At 58.6% G+C, this 18141-nt stretch overlaps 1 protein-coding gene across 6 annotated transcripts in view; it reads left to right on the top strand.

Moving 5' to 3' along the window:
• Smarca4 (SWI/SNF related BAF chromatin remodeling complex subunit ATPase 4) overlaps positions 1-14406 on the top strand; it is a 67129-nt gene extending 52723 nt beyond the window's left edge. For 3 of the 6 annotated variants that reach the window (XM_090336333.1, XM_090336322.1, XM_090336311.1), the window contains exons 26-35: positions 4115-4342; positions 4622-4720; positions 4958-5035; positions 5640-5858; positions 10116-10378; positions 13136-13244; positions 13325-13426; positions 13515-13647; positions 13715-13857; positions 14012-14406. In XM_090336333.1, coding sequence (XP_090192459.1) covers positions 4115-4342; positions 4622-4720; positions 4958-5035; positions 5640-5858; positions 10116-10378; positions 13136-13244; positions 13325-13426; positions 13515-13647; positions 13715-13857; positions 14012-14044 — 1407 coding nt within the window. In that variant the 3' untranslated portion in view covers positions 14045-14406. The remainder of the gene's footprint in view (positions 1-4114; positions 4343-4621; positions 4721-4957; positions 5036-5639; positions 5859-10115; positions 10379-13135; positions 13245-13324; positions 13427-13514; positions 13648-13714; positions 13858-14011) is intronic. The other 3 variants (XM_090336344.1, XM_090336352.1, XM_090336362.1) reach the window with 3 other exon arrangements.
• Positions 14407-18141: the final 3735 nt, after the last annotated feature.

Below are 18141 nucleotides of genomic sequence, written 5' to 3'. Positions count from 1 at the left end.
TGCTTGCCTCTGTGCATGCACAAAGACCTGGGTTCGATTCTTCAGTGTCACATACACAGAAAAAGCCAGAAATGGTGCTGTGGCTCAAGTGGGAATGCTCTAGCCTTGAGAAAGCCCGGGGACAGTGCTTAAGCCTTGTTCAAGCCCAGGCCTGACAGGCAAAAAAAAAAATTCATTGAGGAGCTGAGAGTTTGGCCTACTGGTAGAGTGCTTACCTAACATCCATGAAGACCCAAGTTTGATTCGTCGGTACCACATACATAGAAAGAGCCAGAAGTGGTGCTGTGGCTCAGTGGTAGAGCTCTAGCCTTGAGAAAACCCTGGGACAGTGCTCAGGCCCTGAGCCCAAGCCAGGACTGGGTTGGGGGGAGGGGATCATTGATTGCTGGGCAAGGTGGTTCACACCTGTAACCCTAGCTACGCAGGAGGCTGAGATCTGAGGCTTGCGGTTCAAAACCAGCCCAGGAACTAAAATGTCCAGTGAATCACCAAAAAGCTGGAAGTGGCATTTTGGCTCAAGTAGGGCAATAGCTTTGAGCTAAAGAGCCCAGAGATAGCGCTCAGGCCTAGAGTTCAAGTCCCATGACTGCCCCTCCACACCCCCGCAAAAAAAAATTTCAGTGTAACCTAGTGGTAGAGTGCTCGCCTAGCATGCATGAAGCCTTGGATTTGATTCCACAGCACCCTGTGCTCAGAAAAACCCAGAAGTAGTGCTGTGGCTCAAGTGGCACAGCACTAGCCTTGAGCAAAATGTGTTCAAGGAGAGGAGTGCTCAGGCTCTGAGTTCAAGCTCCAGGACTGGCACCAAAGGAAAAAAAAAAAAATCCTTTGAGGCCAGGCGTGTGGCCTAGTGGTAGATGAGTATTTGCCTAGCACGCACGAAGACCTGGGTTTGATTCCTCAGTACCACACACAGGGAAAGGCGGAAGTGCTCCTGTGGCCAAGTGAAAGGGAGCTAGCCTTGAGGAAGCCCAAGGACAGTGCTCAGTCCCTGGGCTCAAGCCCCAGGACTGGAAAAGGAAAAAACTTCCTTGAGATGGGCGATGTATGCCCACCTGGTAGTCATAGGTAGCCAGGAGGCTGAGATCGGGGGTCACAGGTCAGAGCCAGCCCGGGAAAGAAAGTGTGTGGCGCTCTTTTCCCAGTGAACCACCAGAGAGCTGGAAGTGCAGCTGTGATCAAGCGGTAAGGAGCAGCCAGAAGGCTCAGGGACAGCACCCACGTTCTGAGTTCAAGCCCCATGAGGGGCCGATACAAAATGAGCAATAATTCCTCGAGCTGGGTAGCATTGGCCCTTATACCTGTAACCTTAAGAAGCCGGGCACTGTAGCTCATGCTTATAATCCTCGCTACTCAGGAGGCTGACATCTAAGGATTGTGATTCACAGCTAGCCTGGGCACTAAAGTCCGTGACTTTAATTGGACTAAAGTCCAATTAACCACCAGAAAACTGGAAGTGGCACTGTGGCTCAAGGGGTAGGGCAGTAGCCTCGAGCTGAAGAGCTCAGGGACAGCGCCCAGGCCCAGAGTTCTACTTTTTTTCTTTTCTGTGCATGTGGTTACTGAGGCATAGAACCCAGGTCTTCATTCATGCTAGGCGGGCACTCTACCATTAGGCCATGCTCATGGCCCCCCAAAAAGGTTTTTAATGAATAATGAGCTGGGTGCTGGTCGCTCACTCTTGTAATCCTGGCTACATAGAAGATTGAGATCTGAGGACCCTGGTTCAAAGCCAGCCTAGGCATAGAGACTAAGATGGGGTGTTTAGTTTCCCATTCACCACCCAAGAAGCTAGAAGTAGAGCAGTGGCTCAAGTTAGAGCACTAGCCGTTTTGTGGGGGAGGAAATCTGCTGGGTGCAGTGGCTCACACCTGTAATCCTAGCTACTCAAAGAGGCTGAGATCTGAGGATTGTAGTTCAAAGCCATCCTGGGCACTAAAGACCAGGAGATTTTATCTCCAATTAATCAGTAGAAAAGGGGAAGTGGGGCTGTGGCTCCATGGGTAAGGCGGTAGCCTTGAGCTAAAGAGCTCAAGGACAGGGTCCAGGCCCACACCCAGAGTTGAAGCACCAGGACACACAAAAAAAGAAGAAAAGAAAAATCTCCAAGACAATGCCCAGGTTCAAGCTCTATGAATGAAATGTACACACAAAAGAAAAGTTCCTTGGCATGTGGGCTAGGGTGGCAGAGAAGCTGGACATTTGCCTGGCATGCTTGAGGCCTCTGGTTCATCTTCAGCACTGCAAAAGAAGTCATTCAGAATAAAGAAACTGTAGACGTGGCAGTGTGTCTCAGAGTAGTAAAGAGCAGGCCTGGAGCACATGGTTCAGAGACTGCCATAGGTCCCACATGAAAGCCTCGTGGCTGATCCCACCCCCAAAAAAGCAACGTTACTCCTTGCTCTGCCCATAATCCTACTAAGGAGGCTGAGATCTGAGGCTCTCCATTCTAAGTCAGGTTGGGCAGGAAAGGCTCTTATTTCTACTTAACTGGTTACCAGAAACCCAGAAGTAGGGCTGTGCTTCAAAATCATCCTAGAGTGCTAGCTTTGAGCAAAAAAAGCTTAGGAACAGTCTCCCTGACCCTGATAAACCCTATGACTGACCGCCCTCCCACCCCCCCCAAAAAAAATCCCTAGTCAAGTTCCAGTATCTCAATACCTGTAATCGTAGTTAACAGGAGGCTGAGACTTGGAGGATGGCATATACTTTAAAAAAAAAAAAAAAAAAGTCCTCAAATTAGGCCGGGAATGTGGCCCAGTGGTAGAGTGCTTGCCTCGCATACACGAAGCCGTGCTTCGATGCCTTGGTACCACATACACAGAAAAGGCCAGAAGTGGTGCTGTGGCTTAAGTGCTAGCCTTGAAGCCCAAGGACAGTGCCCAGGTCCTGAGTTCAAGCCCCAGGACTAGCAAAAAGAGAAAAAAAAAAAATCCTGAAATTGCTTAATCATATCCTGGAACACACCCCTGATCCCATCACTGTCTCGGGGGTACAGTCATCTTAGACCTGCTTTGTGAGCACACCCACAATTTCCCTGTGTATCCCAAGACCTGTGGCTGTTCTCTCACCCTGTTCTTTCCTGGCACCCCATATGGGTTCCATTGGCAACAGCAAAACCATTTCCCATAAACGACTCAGAAAATGCCAGAAGTGGCACTGTGGCTCAAGTGATAGAGAGCTAGCATTGAGCACACAGGCCCAGGCCCTGAGTTCAAGCCCCAGGACCAGCACATAATGAAAAGAAAAAAAATGATGCTAGAGCAAAGTAAGCAGAGAAACTGAGGCCTTGAGTTCAAGTCCCCACACTAGCACCGAAAAATGTATTGCTTTTTTTTTTCCTTTGCAATGATGCAAATGGCATAATCCACTTTGCCTACAGCTCCCGACCCTCAGAGGCCCCAGCCCGGGGTAGCCCTGCCATCCCCCCTGCAACCCCTCGGCCTTCTCAGGACACCTGTGAACGAGGCTCAGGCCAAGTCAGCCTGAGAAGTAGGACTGGGCACAGAGGGGCATGCTCCTCAGATCTAGAAGCTTCTGCACAGCTGGTCTCCCGCGGTGGTCACGCGTGTCCTTCCCCCACCCACAGGCCAACCTGGCCCATGGGAAATTCGTGATCAGGGACCATTGTCCCTTCTCTGGTCAGTCTTGGCGTCAGTCCTGTACGGGCTCTCGCTCGCCTGGTGCCAGGGGCTGGCAGTGTGCGGCCTTCAGCAGGGATGGCCACTGTAGGCAGGACACACGCATCTCGTCTGCAAGCCATGAAAGGGCCAGGCGGGGCAGAGCGGCACTCCTGGGCTCACTTTTAAGGGCAAGGCCGTGGTTGAGCTACCAGCTGTGCCCCCTTGGTGCAGCACGTAGGCTAGACACAGGATCTTGGCACCTCTGTGCCCGGCTCTAGCAGCAACAACAAAAACAGTGGCGCCGGCGCCAGGCTGTGTGTCCTGCACAGCACAGCCCAGGAGTGCAGAGCCCGCAGCCAAACATGGCTCGTCCCCGTGCTGCCACAGGGCCCTCGGCGCGGTGCCCAGAGCCGACCTCGAATGGAGAATGGGGTCGCTGACCAGTGTGGGCAGCCCGGCCCGGCCCGGCCCTGACCAGCCGCCCTCCCCAGGACCTGCAAGCGCAGGACCGCGCCCACCGCATCGGGCAGCAGAACGAGGTGCGCGTGCTGCGTCTGTGCACCGTCAACAGCGTGGAGGAGAAGATCCTGGCGGCCGCCAAGTACAAGCTCAACGTGGACCAGAAGGTGATCCAAGCCGGCATGTTCGACCAGAAGTCGTCGAGCCACGAGCGGCGCGCCTTCCTGCAGGCCATCCTGGAGCACGAGGAGCAGGACGAGGTGAGCGCCGCGCCCGCCCCCGCCCTGCGTGAGTGGTGGACGCATGAGCTGTTTCATTTTTGGTTTTGTACTTTTTTTGCACTTTTTTTTTTCCTTTTTTCCTTTTTTCTTTTTTTATTTTTTTGCATCCCTTCGGAGTAAAGGGAGTGTGGGCTGAACGGAAAGAGGATGAGAATTGCTTTCCCTTTGAAGTGGGGGTATTTTTTTTTTTTTTCGAAACTGCTGGTGACGACGCCGGATTGACAGCCCTGGAGACTGAAGTCCTCTATTTATCCACAGAGCAGACACTGCAGCACGGGCAGCGGCAGTGCCAGCTTCGCCCACACTGCCCCTCCGCCAGCGGGCGTCCCCCCCGACTTGGAGGAGCCACCGCTAAAGGTGAGGGGGTAGCTCAGTCTCCACGCCCGCTCAATCCTCGGCTCCTCGCCGACACGGCCAGCAGGGCCCGCCCCCACGGAGCGTGCCGCGCGTGTGCGTGTGCGTGTGTGTGCCTCTCGCGGCCCGGCCCCGGGCGCCAGCTCCTTTCACACGGTCGCCGCCGCTCACCTCCGAGCCCGGCCACCGGCTAGCCCAGCCCGCAGCAGCCACACTAAAGCCACAATTGCCGTCTTGTAGGAAGAAGACGAGGTGCCGGACGACGAGACCGTCAACCAGATGATCGCCCGGCACGAAGAGGAGTTCGACCTGTTCATGGTAAGCGCCTCCGCCAGGGCCTCGGGGGTGTGCCCGCCTGCCGCCGCCGCCACCACCACCGTCCACGCATGTCACGCGGTGGCACTCTTCCTGGAGGCCCAGAGCCAGGCCCACCCTTGGTGTGGCCAGCCTCCACCCCATCCTCCCGGGCCAGTCACGCGGGCAGCGCAGCCCCTGTGCCCGTGGACGGCCCGGCCTGCACCTCGAGGCTCGCTTGTTTTGGTTTTGTTTTGGAGGGGGGCAGCCTAGGGCTTGAACCTTGAACTCAGGACTTATCCATTCTAAGCAGATGCTCTCCCACTTGAGCCGCAGCTCCATTTCCAGCTTTTTGCTGTTTTGTTTTGTTTTGTTTTTTTAGGGGGGGTGATAGGAGTCTCACAGCTTCCAGTTGCCATCCTCAGATCTCAGCCTCCCGAGTAGCTGGGACCCCCACAAGTAGCCCCGGGCGCATAGTAGGCCTGTGCCTTTGTGCCTCCCCAGATCAGACACAGAGGTCAGGTCAGCTGAGACCGCATGCAGTGTCCAGGGCCCTTGCTCCACTCCCTGCGCACGCGCACTTTCTGGGTTGCCCCACGCTGACGTGTGTCTCCCTCCGCGGCCTCAGCGCATGGACCTGGACCGGCGGCGGGAGGAGGCCCGCAACCCCAAGCGCAAGCCGCGGCTGATGGAGGAGGACGAGCTGCCGTCCTGGATCATCAAGGATGACGCGGAGGTGGAGCGGCTGACCTGCGAGGAGGAGGAGGAGAAGATGTTCGGCCGTGGCTCTCGCCACCGCAAGGAGGTGGACTACAGCGACTCGCTCACCGAGAAGCAGTGGCTCAAGGTAGACGCCTGGCAGCGCCACGCGGGCGCGGGGCGGGGAGCGCGCGGCCGGGCCACTTCCCGGCCCCTCAACAGAGCCCCGAAGACCGCCTCCAGGGGTGGGACCTCCCCGGCAGGCACCGGGCAGGGCTGGGATGGACACCAGGAATGTGAGGCCTGGGACGCCCTGAGGAGCACAACCCGCAGGGCTGCTGCAAGGTAGCCACCTTGTGCTCCATGCAGCTCCTCTGTCGCTTCGTCACCTTGCGAGCCCCCTTGGCCTGGGAGGAGTCTCCCAGTCCAGCCCATCGCTGTTCTCTCAGCTCCCTGTGCAGCGGGGCTCCAATACTAGGGCGCCATGCTAGTGCTCTGTCTGCGCCCCATCTTTATCCAGTAACAACTATGGCTACGCAAGCGTGCATAGGTGTTTGGGGTGGAGTGGCATTGCTAGAACGAGTGGTCACACCCTGGCACCTCTTGAAGGACACTGAGACTTCCCTGCCAACCACCCTGCCCCCGACGCCCCATCTAGTCCCCATGGGTTACACTTCCTTTATCTGCAGACTCCAGTGGCGAATGTGTGCTTGTGCGCCTGCGTGGTTTGCTCTTCAGGTTGAGTCCTGCCCCTGCCAGGCCCAGCCCCTACAGGGCTGCGGTTCCAGCTGTGACACACCCAGTGCTACTCACGCTTTTCCCATGTGCTGACTTGGGGGGGGGGGTGCTTGAACTCAGGACCTGGGTGATACTCCTTAGCTTTCTCATTCAAAGATGGATCTCTCCCCCTTGAGCCACAGCTTTTGTGGGGGGGGGGGTCATGGGGCTTGAACTCAGCCTAGGCGCTGTCTCTGAGCTCTTCAGCTCCAGGATACCACACTACCCTTGAGGCAAGCCCCACTTCTGGTTTTCTAGAGGTTGATTGGAGATACGAGTCTCAAGTCCTTTTGTGCCCAGGCTGGCTTTGAACCTTGATCCTTAGATCTTGGCCTCGAGACTAGCTAGGATTGCAGGCGTGAGCCACTGTGCCCAGCAACAGCTGGTTTTGGTAGTACTGGAATTTGAACTCTGGGTTTTGCACTTGATAAGCAAGCATTCAGCCACTAGAGCACCTCCTCTGCCCCTTATTGACTTTGGTTAGCTTTTTAGCTTTGAGGCAGCATGTCACATGTTTTGCCCACTGTTCTTCCTCAGACCACTGTCCTTTCCCCCCACCCCCCCACATGTGCCACTGCATGGGACTTAGGGACCGGAAGAATGGTTTGCTTTCGCAGTATGGGGCAGGGCAGGCCTGGTTTCGGAAGTCAGGAGCACTGCCCCTTGAGCTACACCTCCAGGACTGTGCTTGACTGAGACAGGGTGTGAGTAGCCTCTCTGGGCAGGCCTCATGCCATGAGTGGCTGACCACTTCCCAAGTGGCTGTGCTTACAGGTAGGGCCACCATGCCTGCCTCGTCTTGTAATTTACTTGTACTACTTTAAATAAGGTTCTTGTCACAGGGCTGTGCTTTACAAAGGCTTTCTCCCATTTGGGAGTGTTCTCTTTACACCTTCATGGTGGATATTTGTTTTGTTTTTGCCAGTCCTGGGGTTTGAACTCAGGGCCTAGGTGCTGTCCCTGAGCTTCTTTTGCTCAAGGCTAGCACTCTACCACTTCAACTGCAGATTTGCATTTATTGCTTCTGCTTTGATGTCATATGCAAGAAACTATTGCCAAAGACAAAGTCACACCACTTCTAATCGTTTAAATTTACATTTTATACGTGGTGTGAGGTGGGGGGGAGTCTGTGGCTGTCCCCCACATCCTGGCTTGTTAGTGGAATCCAGCCGTGAGCTCAGAGCAGGCCCATGCTTCTAGCGGGTGTCCCGGCTCACTTCACTGTATGGCACACACGGGCCACGTAGCACAGCAGGAAAGCCTCCCGCACTGTCTAGAAGCAAGAGTTTACACAGGGTGTGGGCAGGGCTGTGCCCCAAGGCTGCTCCCAGCCCTCCCGCTCCCCCTCTCCCTTAGCCATTTACACTTGCAAATAGCCCATTTCCAAAACTGGGTCTGAATCTGGGGGTCTAGATAGGCAGGAACTTGAGAGAGCAGTGTGTTAATCTTGTATGAAGCAGCGCCTGAGTCTCCCCGTCTCCTGCCCGCCACACAAGCTTCCTGTTGTGACTGTGGCCCGTGCCCCCTCCCCACGCTCATCTCACTGCTACCCGCCCAGCATGTACCCCAACCCCGCAGAGCCACCACACCTTTCCTCCCCACCACAGCTCCTGCCTCTGCGGGAGGACTCGCCGTCATGTCCTCAGCCTCTAGCCCAGTGCCCAAGTCAGTCTTGTTTCCCCCTTTCTGGACCATAAACTCAGGGTCTGGCACTCGACTTGCTTGTTCTCAGCTGGTGCTCTACCATTTGAGCCATACCTCTAGTCTGGCATTTTTGGAGCTGGAGTCTCAGGAACTTTTCTGTGGTCCTCAGTCAGATCTTAGCCTCCTGAGTAGGTAGGATTGCGGTATGCTGGCCCACGCCATGAGTCTTTTCTGGTTTGCAAGCTTCCAAGCCACCTGGCTTTAGAAGTAAACCACCATGGGCTGGGAGCATGGCCTACTGTTCCTCGTAACATACACAGAAAAGGCCAGAAATTGTGCTGTAGCTCAAGGCCAGTGTCCAGGCCCTGAGCTCAAGCCCCAGGACTATGAGTCATTATCATGTGCCAGTGGCTCGCATCTTTAACCCTAGCTGCTGAAAAGGCTGAGATCAGGGTGTTGTGATTCAATGCCAGCCTGGGTAGGAGGGCAGGAGAGTTTGTGAGACTCATCTTCAGTTAACCCCTAGAAAAATGGAAGTGGCACTATGATTCAGCATGTAGGTAGGTGCACTAGCCTTGAGCAAAAGAGTTTAGGGGGGCCAGGAGCATAGCCTATTGGTAGAGTGCTCGACTAGCATGCATGAAGATCTGGGTTTGATTCCTTGGTGCCACATAATTAGAAAAAACCAGGGTCCCAGAACATGGCCTAGCATAAATGAAGCCCTGGGTTCAATTCCCTGGAACCACATACACAGAAAAAGCCAGAAGTGATGTGGTCGGTGGCTCAAGTGGCAGAGTGCTAGCCTTGAGCAAAAAATGTCAAAGAGTTCAAGCCCAGGACTGGCAAAAAAAAAAAACAACCCAGAAGTGTTGCTCAAGTGGTGAAGCGCCAGCCTTGAGCAAAAAGTGTCCAAGGCCCTGTTGAAGCCCCTGATCATTTTTTTTTTAAGGCCTGGTGTGGCTTAGTGGTAGAATGCTTGCCTAGTGCCTCAGTACCTCTTACACAGAAAAGGCTGGAAATGGTGCTGCGGTTAAAGGAATTGAGTGCTAGCCTTAGGCAAAAGAAGCTCAGGGACAGTGCCCATGTCTTGAGTTCAACCCCAAGACTATCCGACAAGAAAAAAAAGGCCAAGTGCCTTTTCACACATTTAACCCAGCTTCTCAGGAGGCTGGGATCTGAGAATTAGTTCAAAGCCAGCTGGGGCAGGAAAGTCCCTGTGAGTTTTACCTCCATTTAACCCCAGCAAACTGAAAGTGGTGGTGTGGCTCAAAGCAGTAGAGCCCTATCCTTGAGTCAAAGAGCTTAGGGAAATCTGGGTGCGTGGCTCACGTCTGTCATCCTAGCTACTCAGGAGGCTGAGATCTGAGGATCAAGGTTCAAAGCCAGCTCAGGCACAAAAGGGCCTGAGATTCTTATCTCCAATTAACCTCTAGAAAACAGGAAGGGGGCTTGGCTCAAGGGTAGGGCAGTACCCTAGAGCCGAAGAGCTCAGGGACAGCACTCAGGCCCAGAGTTTAAGTCCCACAACCAACAAAGAACCCAAAACCACCTGCAGGGCTCTACCTGGCCCTCACCGGTTTACCCTGTGCGGCAGCCCAGTGGAGCCTGCCTTGGCTTGGCATAGTGAACACAGACGGACCTAGTGACGGCTAGGCAGGCGTGAGGTGAGGGGACCAAGCTGGGCAGGCATGGCAGATCGCGGGGATCCCCATGCAGTGGCCCAGGGCTCCCTTCCAGCCCTGCCAAACACTTGGTCGCTGGCGGCAGGGGGGCCTAGGTGGGGGCGCTGCTGGGCCCGTTTGCTTGAGTGTAGGGGCGCAGGTTCTGCTCAGGGGCGGTCATGGCTGTGGCTGGCGGGGAGGCTGGCCTGGAACTCCCAGCCCCGGGCTGGCGAAGGTGGGCCGTGCTGCGCGCTCCCCGCCGGGCTGGCCCCGCGGAGGCCTGCACTGGGGCCGGGTGCTGGCTGCCTATTTCTCCACTGTTGACCCTGAAGGCCATCGAGGAGGGCACGCTGGAGGAGATGGAAGAGGAGGTCCGGCAGAAGAAGTCCTCGCGCAAGCGCAAGCGCGACAGCGACGCCGGCTCCTCCACGCCGACCACCAGCACGCGCAGCCGGGACAAAGATGAAGAGAGCAAGAAGCAGAAGAAGCGCGGGCGGCCGCCGGCCGAGAAGCTATCACCCAACCCGCCCAACCTCACCAAGAAGATGAAGAAGATCGTGGACGCTGTCATCAAGTACAAGGACAGGTAGGCGGGGCGGGCTGGGCGTGCAGGACCAGGAGCAGCGCGCCACGACGTCATCACGTGGGGAGAGGGCGTGGCCAGTAGCGCCACGCCAGTCAGGCAGGATGGGCTGTGCTCCTGGCTCTGTTTCTAGTGTCGGTTGGGCCCTGTCCTCAGTCATGGAGGCAACGCGTGGCCTTGGCCTCATATTGGTCAATACCGTCCGGATCATATAAACCGTTTTCAAGGAATAAAGTGTTAGTCTATAGCAGCTATCCCTGGAGAGTCTAGCACATTCTTCCAGCAAGGGCAAGTGTAAACAGCGGGCAGGTGGCCTGGCCGGGGCTCCAGCTTCTGATCATCTTGGTGCTTTGCACTGGCTGGTGCCGGTTGTTCGGGTGCAGTTCACGGTGATAGCGGGATGACACGGAAGCTTCAGGAAGGAATGTGGGAGAGCCTGGTTGCTCTTCTAGCCACGTGTGAGAGGTGTAGGGTGCTGCTGATTGCAGTTTGCCTTTAAAACGATTTCCTTGCCAGTGGCTTAGTCCCCTGCACAGAAGCTGTTATAAGCCTGAGCCCTGAGGATAGAAGTTCCAAGAAAGGGGACACTCCAGTTTGCAGGTACATATGAACACGGATGAGCTCATGTCAGGGACAGCACTGAGGCAAATGCCCCAAAGCTAGCCAGCGGAGGAGTGGAAGACTGGCTTCCTAGACAAGGAGCACTGATGCTGGAAAGCAGCCTAGAATGTGGCCGACTTCCGTGGTGCTGGGTGGAACCTGAGGCTTTGCACGCACTGTGGGGCACCACACTGCACCAGCTCACGGCTCTTCCCTGCTCCATGTGAGCCTCAGCTTCCTCTGCTCTGTGGAGAGCAGGCACTGTGTCTCCCACCATGTGCATGGGGCTTTGACATGGCGTTGTGTAGAGCCCACAGTGGGGTGACACTGGGCCTACAAGACACCAGGCGCGTCAGTGCAGCCACACAGCCTTCTCCACCGACCTGTAGGACTGAGGAGTTAGACCTCGCTAAGATTGGGACCATGTGTTTTCAGTCAGGCCCCAGGGCGCACACCTGTAATCCCAGCCGCTGAGGAGATCCGAACATCAAGGCTTGACGCCAGCCTAGGCAGGAAAAGCAGTCAGACTGCCCCTACCACCAGTTAAAAGCAAAGTACAAGGCTGAAGGGATGGCCTAAATGGTAGGGCACCAGCTGGGAGGGGAGAATAAGCAAGTAAGAGCATGAGGCCCCGAGTTCAAGTCCTAGTAATGCACCCGACCCCCCACCTCCCAGAAAATGATTGGAAAACGCTGGAAGTGGGGACACAGGGTCGGTACTAGCAGGGACAGGCAGTTGTCATGGAGGCCGTGGGGTCCCAGCCTGACTCCCACTTAGGGGCAGATGGCGGAGCCCCGGCATCTACCACACCCCAGGCCGAGGGCCTTGGAAGCCGAGCGCCCCTGCCGACGACGGCGGCCCGCGTGGGCCTCGGGGGTTGTTGTGGCTGTGAGCGGGTGGAGCGCTGTGCGTGACACGCGAGCCCGGTGCTCGAGGCGCAGGCCTCGCGTGGACCTGGGGAGGTGGATCTGCCCGCTGCAGCCCCTCGGGGGCCGCCGCCCGCCTCCACCGGCGAGCCCTGTGACACCCGGCGGCGCCGCAAGTCCATCTGGACGCTGGTGACGCCTTGTCAGGGCGCGAAACCCAGTGCTGGAGTCTCCCCTCCCACTCGCGCCCAGGCCCTGGCGTGGTCACTGGAAGGCGGCGCGGTTTGTGAAGTGCTCAGGCACACACCTGGCGGCGGCTGCGCATGCGCCGTCCACAGCTGGGGGGGCGGAGGGCGGGGCGGGGCCGGCAGCGGCCAGGTCTGGCGTGAGCTCCTTTCCGGGAGGGACGAGGAATCCCAGGCGGACATTGAAGCTGCTTCTCTGCGCGAGGAGGCCGTCCCGGGTGGCTCCACGGCCCCCATGCCGGGCACATGGCGCCAAGAGCCGGGGCTCACCGCCGTCGCCTGGGATTGCTCGGGGGTTGTTTTAACGGGTGGGGTGCCTGGGAGGGTCTCGGGTTCGCCCCCACCCCGTCACCCGCAGTGCCCGCCTTGTTGGTGCGGTGTTGACCCCGTGGCTGTGGAAGGGCCGTGGCCCGTCTCTTAGCCTTTTGGTCCTCCGGCTTTTGGGAAGTCGAGTGGGGTGAGGCTCATGAGCTTCCCTACCCGCGCTGGCACTGCCCACATCGCAGCCCCCTGCCGAGCAGGACGTTACGTCCCGGACATCGTGGTGCACCGCGGGCTGCGGCCGGCCCGGGCCGAGCTCTGGGGATGGCGCACGCCCAGCGTCCCCACGCTGGACGGAGCTGCCTCTGCCCCGGGCGGCCGTGACCCCCGCGCGGGCTCCGCGCCCGCCGCCGGCCCTCCGGCGAGGCCGCTTCTGCTGTGTGTCTTCCATGCGCCCTGAAACACGGGGCCCGGGACCGCCTCAGCCGGGCTAACCCCGGACCTTTCCCTGCGGGGCTGTGCCGCCCCGCCCGCGCCGCTCCTAGGCCACAAAGGAAAGACCCGGAGGGTTCCGCGGTGGGGACTGCAGTGCCCCGCCCCGCCCCGCCGTGTCAGAAGTGGGTCTCCAGTGAGGCGGGCTGTGGGTTTGAGGGCGCTGCCCTGCCCCACACTCGGAGCCAAGGCTGCGTGCGCGCGGGGCGCGGCTGCCCGCCACGGTCCTGGCTCCGGGCCCAAGTCGTGGGTGAGCGGGGCGCGGGCTGGGGTGACGCGGCTCCCTGTCCCCGCAGCGGCAGCGGGCGGCAGCTGAGCGAGGTGTTCATCCAGCTGCCATCGCGCAAGGAGCTGCCCGAGTACTACGAGCTCATCCGCAAGCCCGTGGACTTCAAGAAGATCAAGGTGCCGGGCCGCCGGGGCGGGGGGTGGAGGGGGGCGGATGGGGCGGCCGCGGCGCCCCTAACCTTCCCGGCCTCCCCCAGGAGCGCATCCGCAACCACAAGTACCGCAGCCTCAACGACCTGGAGAAGGACGTGATGCTGCTGTGCCAGAACGCGCAGACCTTCAACCTGGAGGGCTCGCTGGTGAGCGCCGCGCCCGGCCCCGCCCAGGCCCCGCCCCGCCCGGCACTCGGTGCAGGCCCCGCTCACGCTCACCCCCACTTCCCCCCAGATCTACGAGGACTCCATCGTGCTGCAGTCGGTGTTCACCAGCGTGCGGCAGAAGATTGAGAAGGAGGACGACAGCGAGGGCGAGGAGAGCGAGGAGGAGGAGGAGGGCGAGGAGGAAGGCTCGGAGTCGGAGTGTGAGTGGGGAGCGGTGTGAGGGGTCGGGTGGCCGGGGCGCCCCGCTCACCGCCCCGCTCCCCGCAGCGCGCTCCGTCAAGGTGAAGATCAAGCTGGGCCGCAAGGAGAAGCCGCAGGACCGCCTGAAGGGGGGGCGCCGGCGGCCGAGCCGGGGGTCCCGGGCCAAGCCCGTGGTCAGCGACGACGACAGCGAGGAGGAGCAGGAGGAGGTGAGGGCCCGCCGCGCCAGGGCTGTTGAGTTGGGGAGGGGGGAGGGGACAGCCTCAGTTTCCCTCATGGGGCGTCTCCAGAAGGTGCGGGAAGGGGGGAGGGCACGGGTCCGGGCAGTAGCGCTTACCTCCCGCCCCGCCGCCCGCCCTCCAGGACCGCTCAGGAAGTGGCAGCGAGGAGGACTGAGCCCCGACATTCCAGAGCTGCAGCCCGAGCGCGTCCCGCCCGAGCGAGCGGGCGAGCGGAGCGGGCAGCCCTTAGAGTACCGGTAGCGGCAGACGTAGTTTCCCACGCGGGACTGTGTAGACACGCGGGACTGTGTAGACAGCGCGCTTCCATATTTATGCGGCACAGGACGTGGCCGCGCGCGGCCTCTGTGGGGCGCGGCGCTGGCTGCGGGCGCGCAGTTGGGGTCACGGTAGTAGCGGGGTGCATGTGCGTGGCCTCCCCTCCTCCACTGTTCCTGGGGGCCAGCAGGGCGCCGGGGCGGCCGGCGGGGTGTGTCAGTGTCACTGGATGTCAAACAGTAATAAATTAAACCAACCTTCCACGACCGCTGCCCTGCCTGTCCTTTCCTAGCCACGTGGGCATCAGAGGCTGGGGCGTGCACTTGGGGGGGTGCAGCGGTGCACACTTGTAATCCCAGCCTTAGAGGCTGGGCCAGGAGGGTCCCCAATCCCATAAGGAAGACGTCCTTGCGTTGGTGGCCACGTGCCCTGCCCTCAAGTGCCCTGGCGAGAGCCAGAGGTGCTGGCAGCATGGCCTCGTGCAGACAGTGCACATTTCTACCACGCAGGTGTTCTAAGGACACAGGACATGTGGCTGTGGGGTGAACTTGGGCTGGAGGCACCTGGCCTGCTCCCCAGAATTGCCCTTGGCCCAGGGACAAGGTGCCAGCGTGGACACTGGCCATGCAGGGTCGTCCACTGTAGGCCCTGGCACTGTCTGCTCTTCCTCTGTGCCACGCTGGGAGGAACAGGGCCACGAGGCCTGCGCTTGGGGACACCACTGTTCTTGGGTGCTGAATGTCCCCAGGGAGTGGTCGTAGCTTCTACCCTGAAGGACAAAGATCCATGGCAGTCGTGGCCAGCCTGGACCCTGCCACAGGTATGCCGCCATGGCGCCGTCCTGGCTGCTGCTTCACCCCATGCCTTCCACAGATGCTTTTCTTTTGGGGCTTTTTTGGGTTTGTTTGTTTTTTTTGCCAGTCCTGGGGTCTGAATTCAGGGCCTGAGCACTGTCCTTGGGCTTTTTCCTCAAGGCTAGCACTCTGCCACTTGAGCCACAGCTCTACTTCAGGCTTTTTCTATGTATGTGGTACCGAGAAATGGAACCCAGGTCTTCATGCATGCTAGGCAAGCACTCTACCACTAGGCCAAACTCCCGGCCTATTATTATTATTACTATTATTATTATTATTATGTTTCCTTTTTGGTACTGGGATTGGAACAGGACACCACGGTTGCTGGGCACATGCTTTGTCCCCAGCGCTTGCAGGGCTTTCACACAGCACCTTGGACTCAATACCACACGATGAGTCTAGCGCACGGAGCCGTGCAGCAGAAACCTGCATGGCGACCAGGCAATTCCCCCAGAGGTGCCGGACTGCCTAGTGCAGGCAAAAGCCAAGCCGCTGCCCAGCTCAGCCCTCAGCCCTGTACCACCACCACCATGAGGAAGGTCAGAACGCCTCCCAGCCGCCCTGACCCCGCTGCCCAGGCAAGATCCAGGACTCTTCAGAAGCACTTGTGCATTGGCTTAGCAGCATCTGCTCTTTCTAGCTCCTGTCTTGGTCTCCAAGATGATTCCTGCACAAGACACTAGCTCCCTCCCAGGGTTTTGGCACCAGTGAGGTGTCTGACCTGATACCCCAGGATCCCACAACCCAGGTCAGCTGAGGACACCCCCCAGCAATCCACCTGCACCCCCACAGAGTCTCTGAGGCATCCTCTCTGCCCGCACCCTCAAATTCCTGCATGCTGTCCCAGAGCTACTCAGGAAGTTGAGACCTGAGGAGCAAGGTTCAAAGTCAGCCTGGGCAGGAAAGTCCCTGGCACGAATCTCCATTGAACCCCCAAAAAAGCCTGACGTGGCACCGTGGCTCAAGTGGTAGGGCTTGAGCCTTGAGCAAAAAGTTCAAGGACAGGGCCGGAAGTTTGGCCTGGTGGTAGAGTGCACGAAGAGCCAGGTTCGATTCCTTGGTACCACATACGTAGAAAAAGCCAGAAATGGTGTTGGGGCTCAAGTGGCAGAGTGCTAGCTAGCCTTGGGGGGAAAAGCCAAAGGACAGTGCTCAGGCCCCAGGACTGAATTCAAACCCCAGGACTGGCAAAAAAAATAAAATAAAATTTAAAACCACATGGCAAAGTGGATGCCTTGAGTGCCAGCACTTGGGCTGGCAGGGAGCAATGGGGGTGGCATGCCCCCCCCAGTAACGCAGCCAGGCCACCGGGGTGCTGGGCAGGCAGTGGGCCTCCGGGTACAGTGGGTACAGGGAGCAGCACTGCACAGGAGGCAGCCGGCCTAAGGCTGTGGATCCAGAAGCTGAAGGCGGAGGCCTGGAGGCCGCATCCTCACCGGGAGGAGGATTTGGGGCTCAGAAGGGCCGGGGACTTGCCAAGGCACAGCTTGCATCGCCACTGGGGTCCCATTCAGCCTCACCTTCTCCTAAGCCCCAATCGCACCTCTGGTTTGCCTCCTTCACTGCTCTGCCATCAGACCGGAGGGGGGGAGGCCCAAGGACAGGGCGCCCGGCCTCTCAGCAAGGCCCAGGGGTTTCTTTTGGGGGTTCTGGGGATAAAAGTCAACCTGGCTAGAAGGCCCCCCCTCATTCAAGCTACGCCTCCAATCCATGCTTTCACTCTTGCAGATGGGGTTTCATGCAGCCCTGGGGACACCGCCATCCCTCCACGCCCCCCACCCAAATAGCTTTGATGACCAATCCAATACCGCCAGCTCAGGCTGTGACGCCCTGACCCTGAGCTCAGACTCGGTCTGAGCGCTGTCCCTCCGCTTTCTTTGTTCAGGACTGATGCTCTACCACTCGAGCCACAGTTCCACCTTTCTTAGGTGGTTCAGTCGACCTAAGAGTCTCAGACTTACCCGCCCAGGCTGGCTTCAAACCACGATCGTCAGATCTCGGCCTCCTGAGGAGCTGGGAGGACAGCCACCCAGGCTTCTTTTTTAACAATGGCGAGGACATTATTTTTTTTTAAAAAAGGAGCCCACATCAGCAGCGTGGGCACCCACACGCGTGCACCTCCCATCTTTCTCCAGAACTTTCCAGCTCCAACCTTACCCCGGGTGGTGAGACACACCCTTCCCCACGCTGTCCCCTCATCCCTCCTTGGGGACATGTCTCTCTGCCCCCCACCCTGACAATGACACCTGTGAGTTCCCATGGCAACACGGAGCCTCCAAGGTTCACCGCCCTCCGCCCTCCCTTCTGCCGCCAGAACTTTCCAGCTGCATCCCCTCAGCCAGCAGCATCCTTTCCCCGGGGACTTCTAGTCACCCAAGTCAACCTCCATCAATCCACCCTGGCCTAGCTCTGTGGGGGGAGGAAGTAGGGTAACTGTAGTCAGAACAATCGGAAGAGGGCTGGTGCTGTGAATCAAGCACCTGCCTAGCAAGTGTGTGATCCTGAGTTCAAACTCCCACACCGGCCTTACACACACGGAGAGCTCCCACCTCCCACCAGGCCCTGGCACACACCGATGCCACACCTGGGCAGGACGTCCCGCCTCCCCCTCCCTGGCACACAGCCCCATCCCAGAGACAGCGGCCCCATTCCCAGAGGAAAGAATGCTCTCATCTCTGAGGCTCGGCAGAGCTGGCCTGAGGGGCCTTGGCTCCTTCACCCGCCACTGCCCACCGGATCTCAGCTGCCCTGACCGTAGCTCGAAGCCATGCTGAAAGGAAACTTCCACAATCAACACACAGGCCCTGTCCCCCCCCCCCCCCCATTAACTCAAACCAGAAGCTACGCGGGTTTCTGCCACAGAGAGCCTGGGCCTTCTTAACCAGGAAGATGCAGGAGGAGTTGCCAGGGTGGTGGTGACTGTGTAGAGGGTGTGGCCCAGCCTCTGCCAGGTGTCCCTGTGTCCCCTTTCGTCATTCTCACAAGGTGTGGGGGGGGAGGGGTGCTACAGGTACTCCAGCTGCAGGGCACAAGCTTGGGGCAGCCCAGCCAGCAAGGCCAGAGCCCTGAAGCCTCCAGAGGCAGTCCTGGAACCCAGGGCCACAGGGACATGGCCTGGGGTAGGGTCTTTGCAGAGCTAGTT

The sequence above is a fragment of the Megascapheus bottae genome, chromosome 1, assembly GCF_031878675.1.
Source record: "Megascapheus bottae isolate mThoBot1 chromosome 1, mThoBot2.hap1, whole genome shotgun sequence".
NCBI classification, from domain to species: Eukaryota; Metazoa; Chordata; class Mammalia; order Rodentia; family Geomyidae; genus Megascapheus; species Megascapheus bottae.
This window is presented reverse-complemented; position numbering and strand designations above follow the sequence as displayed.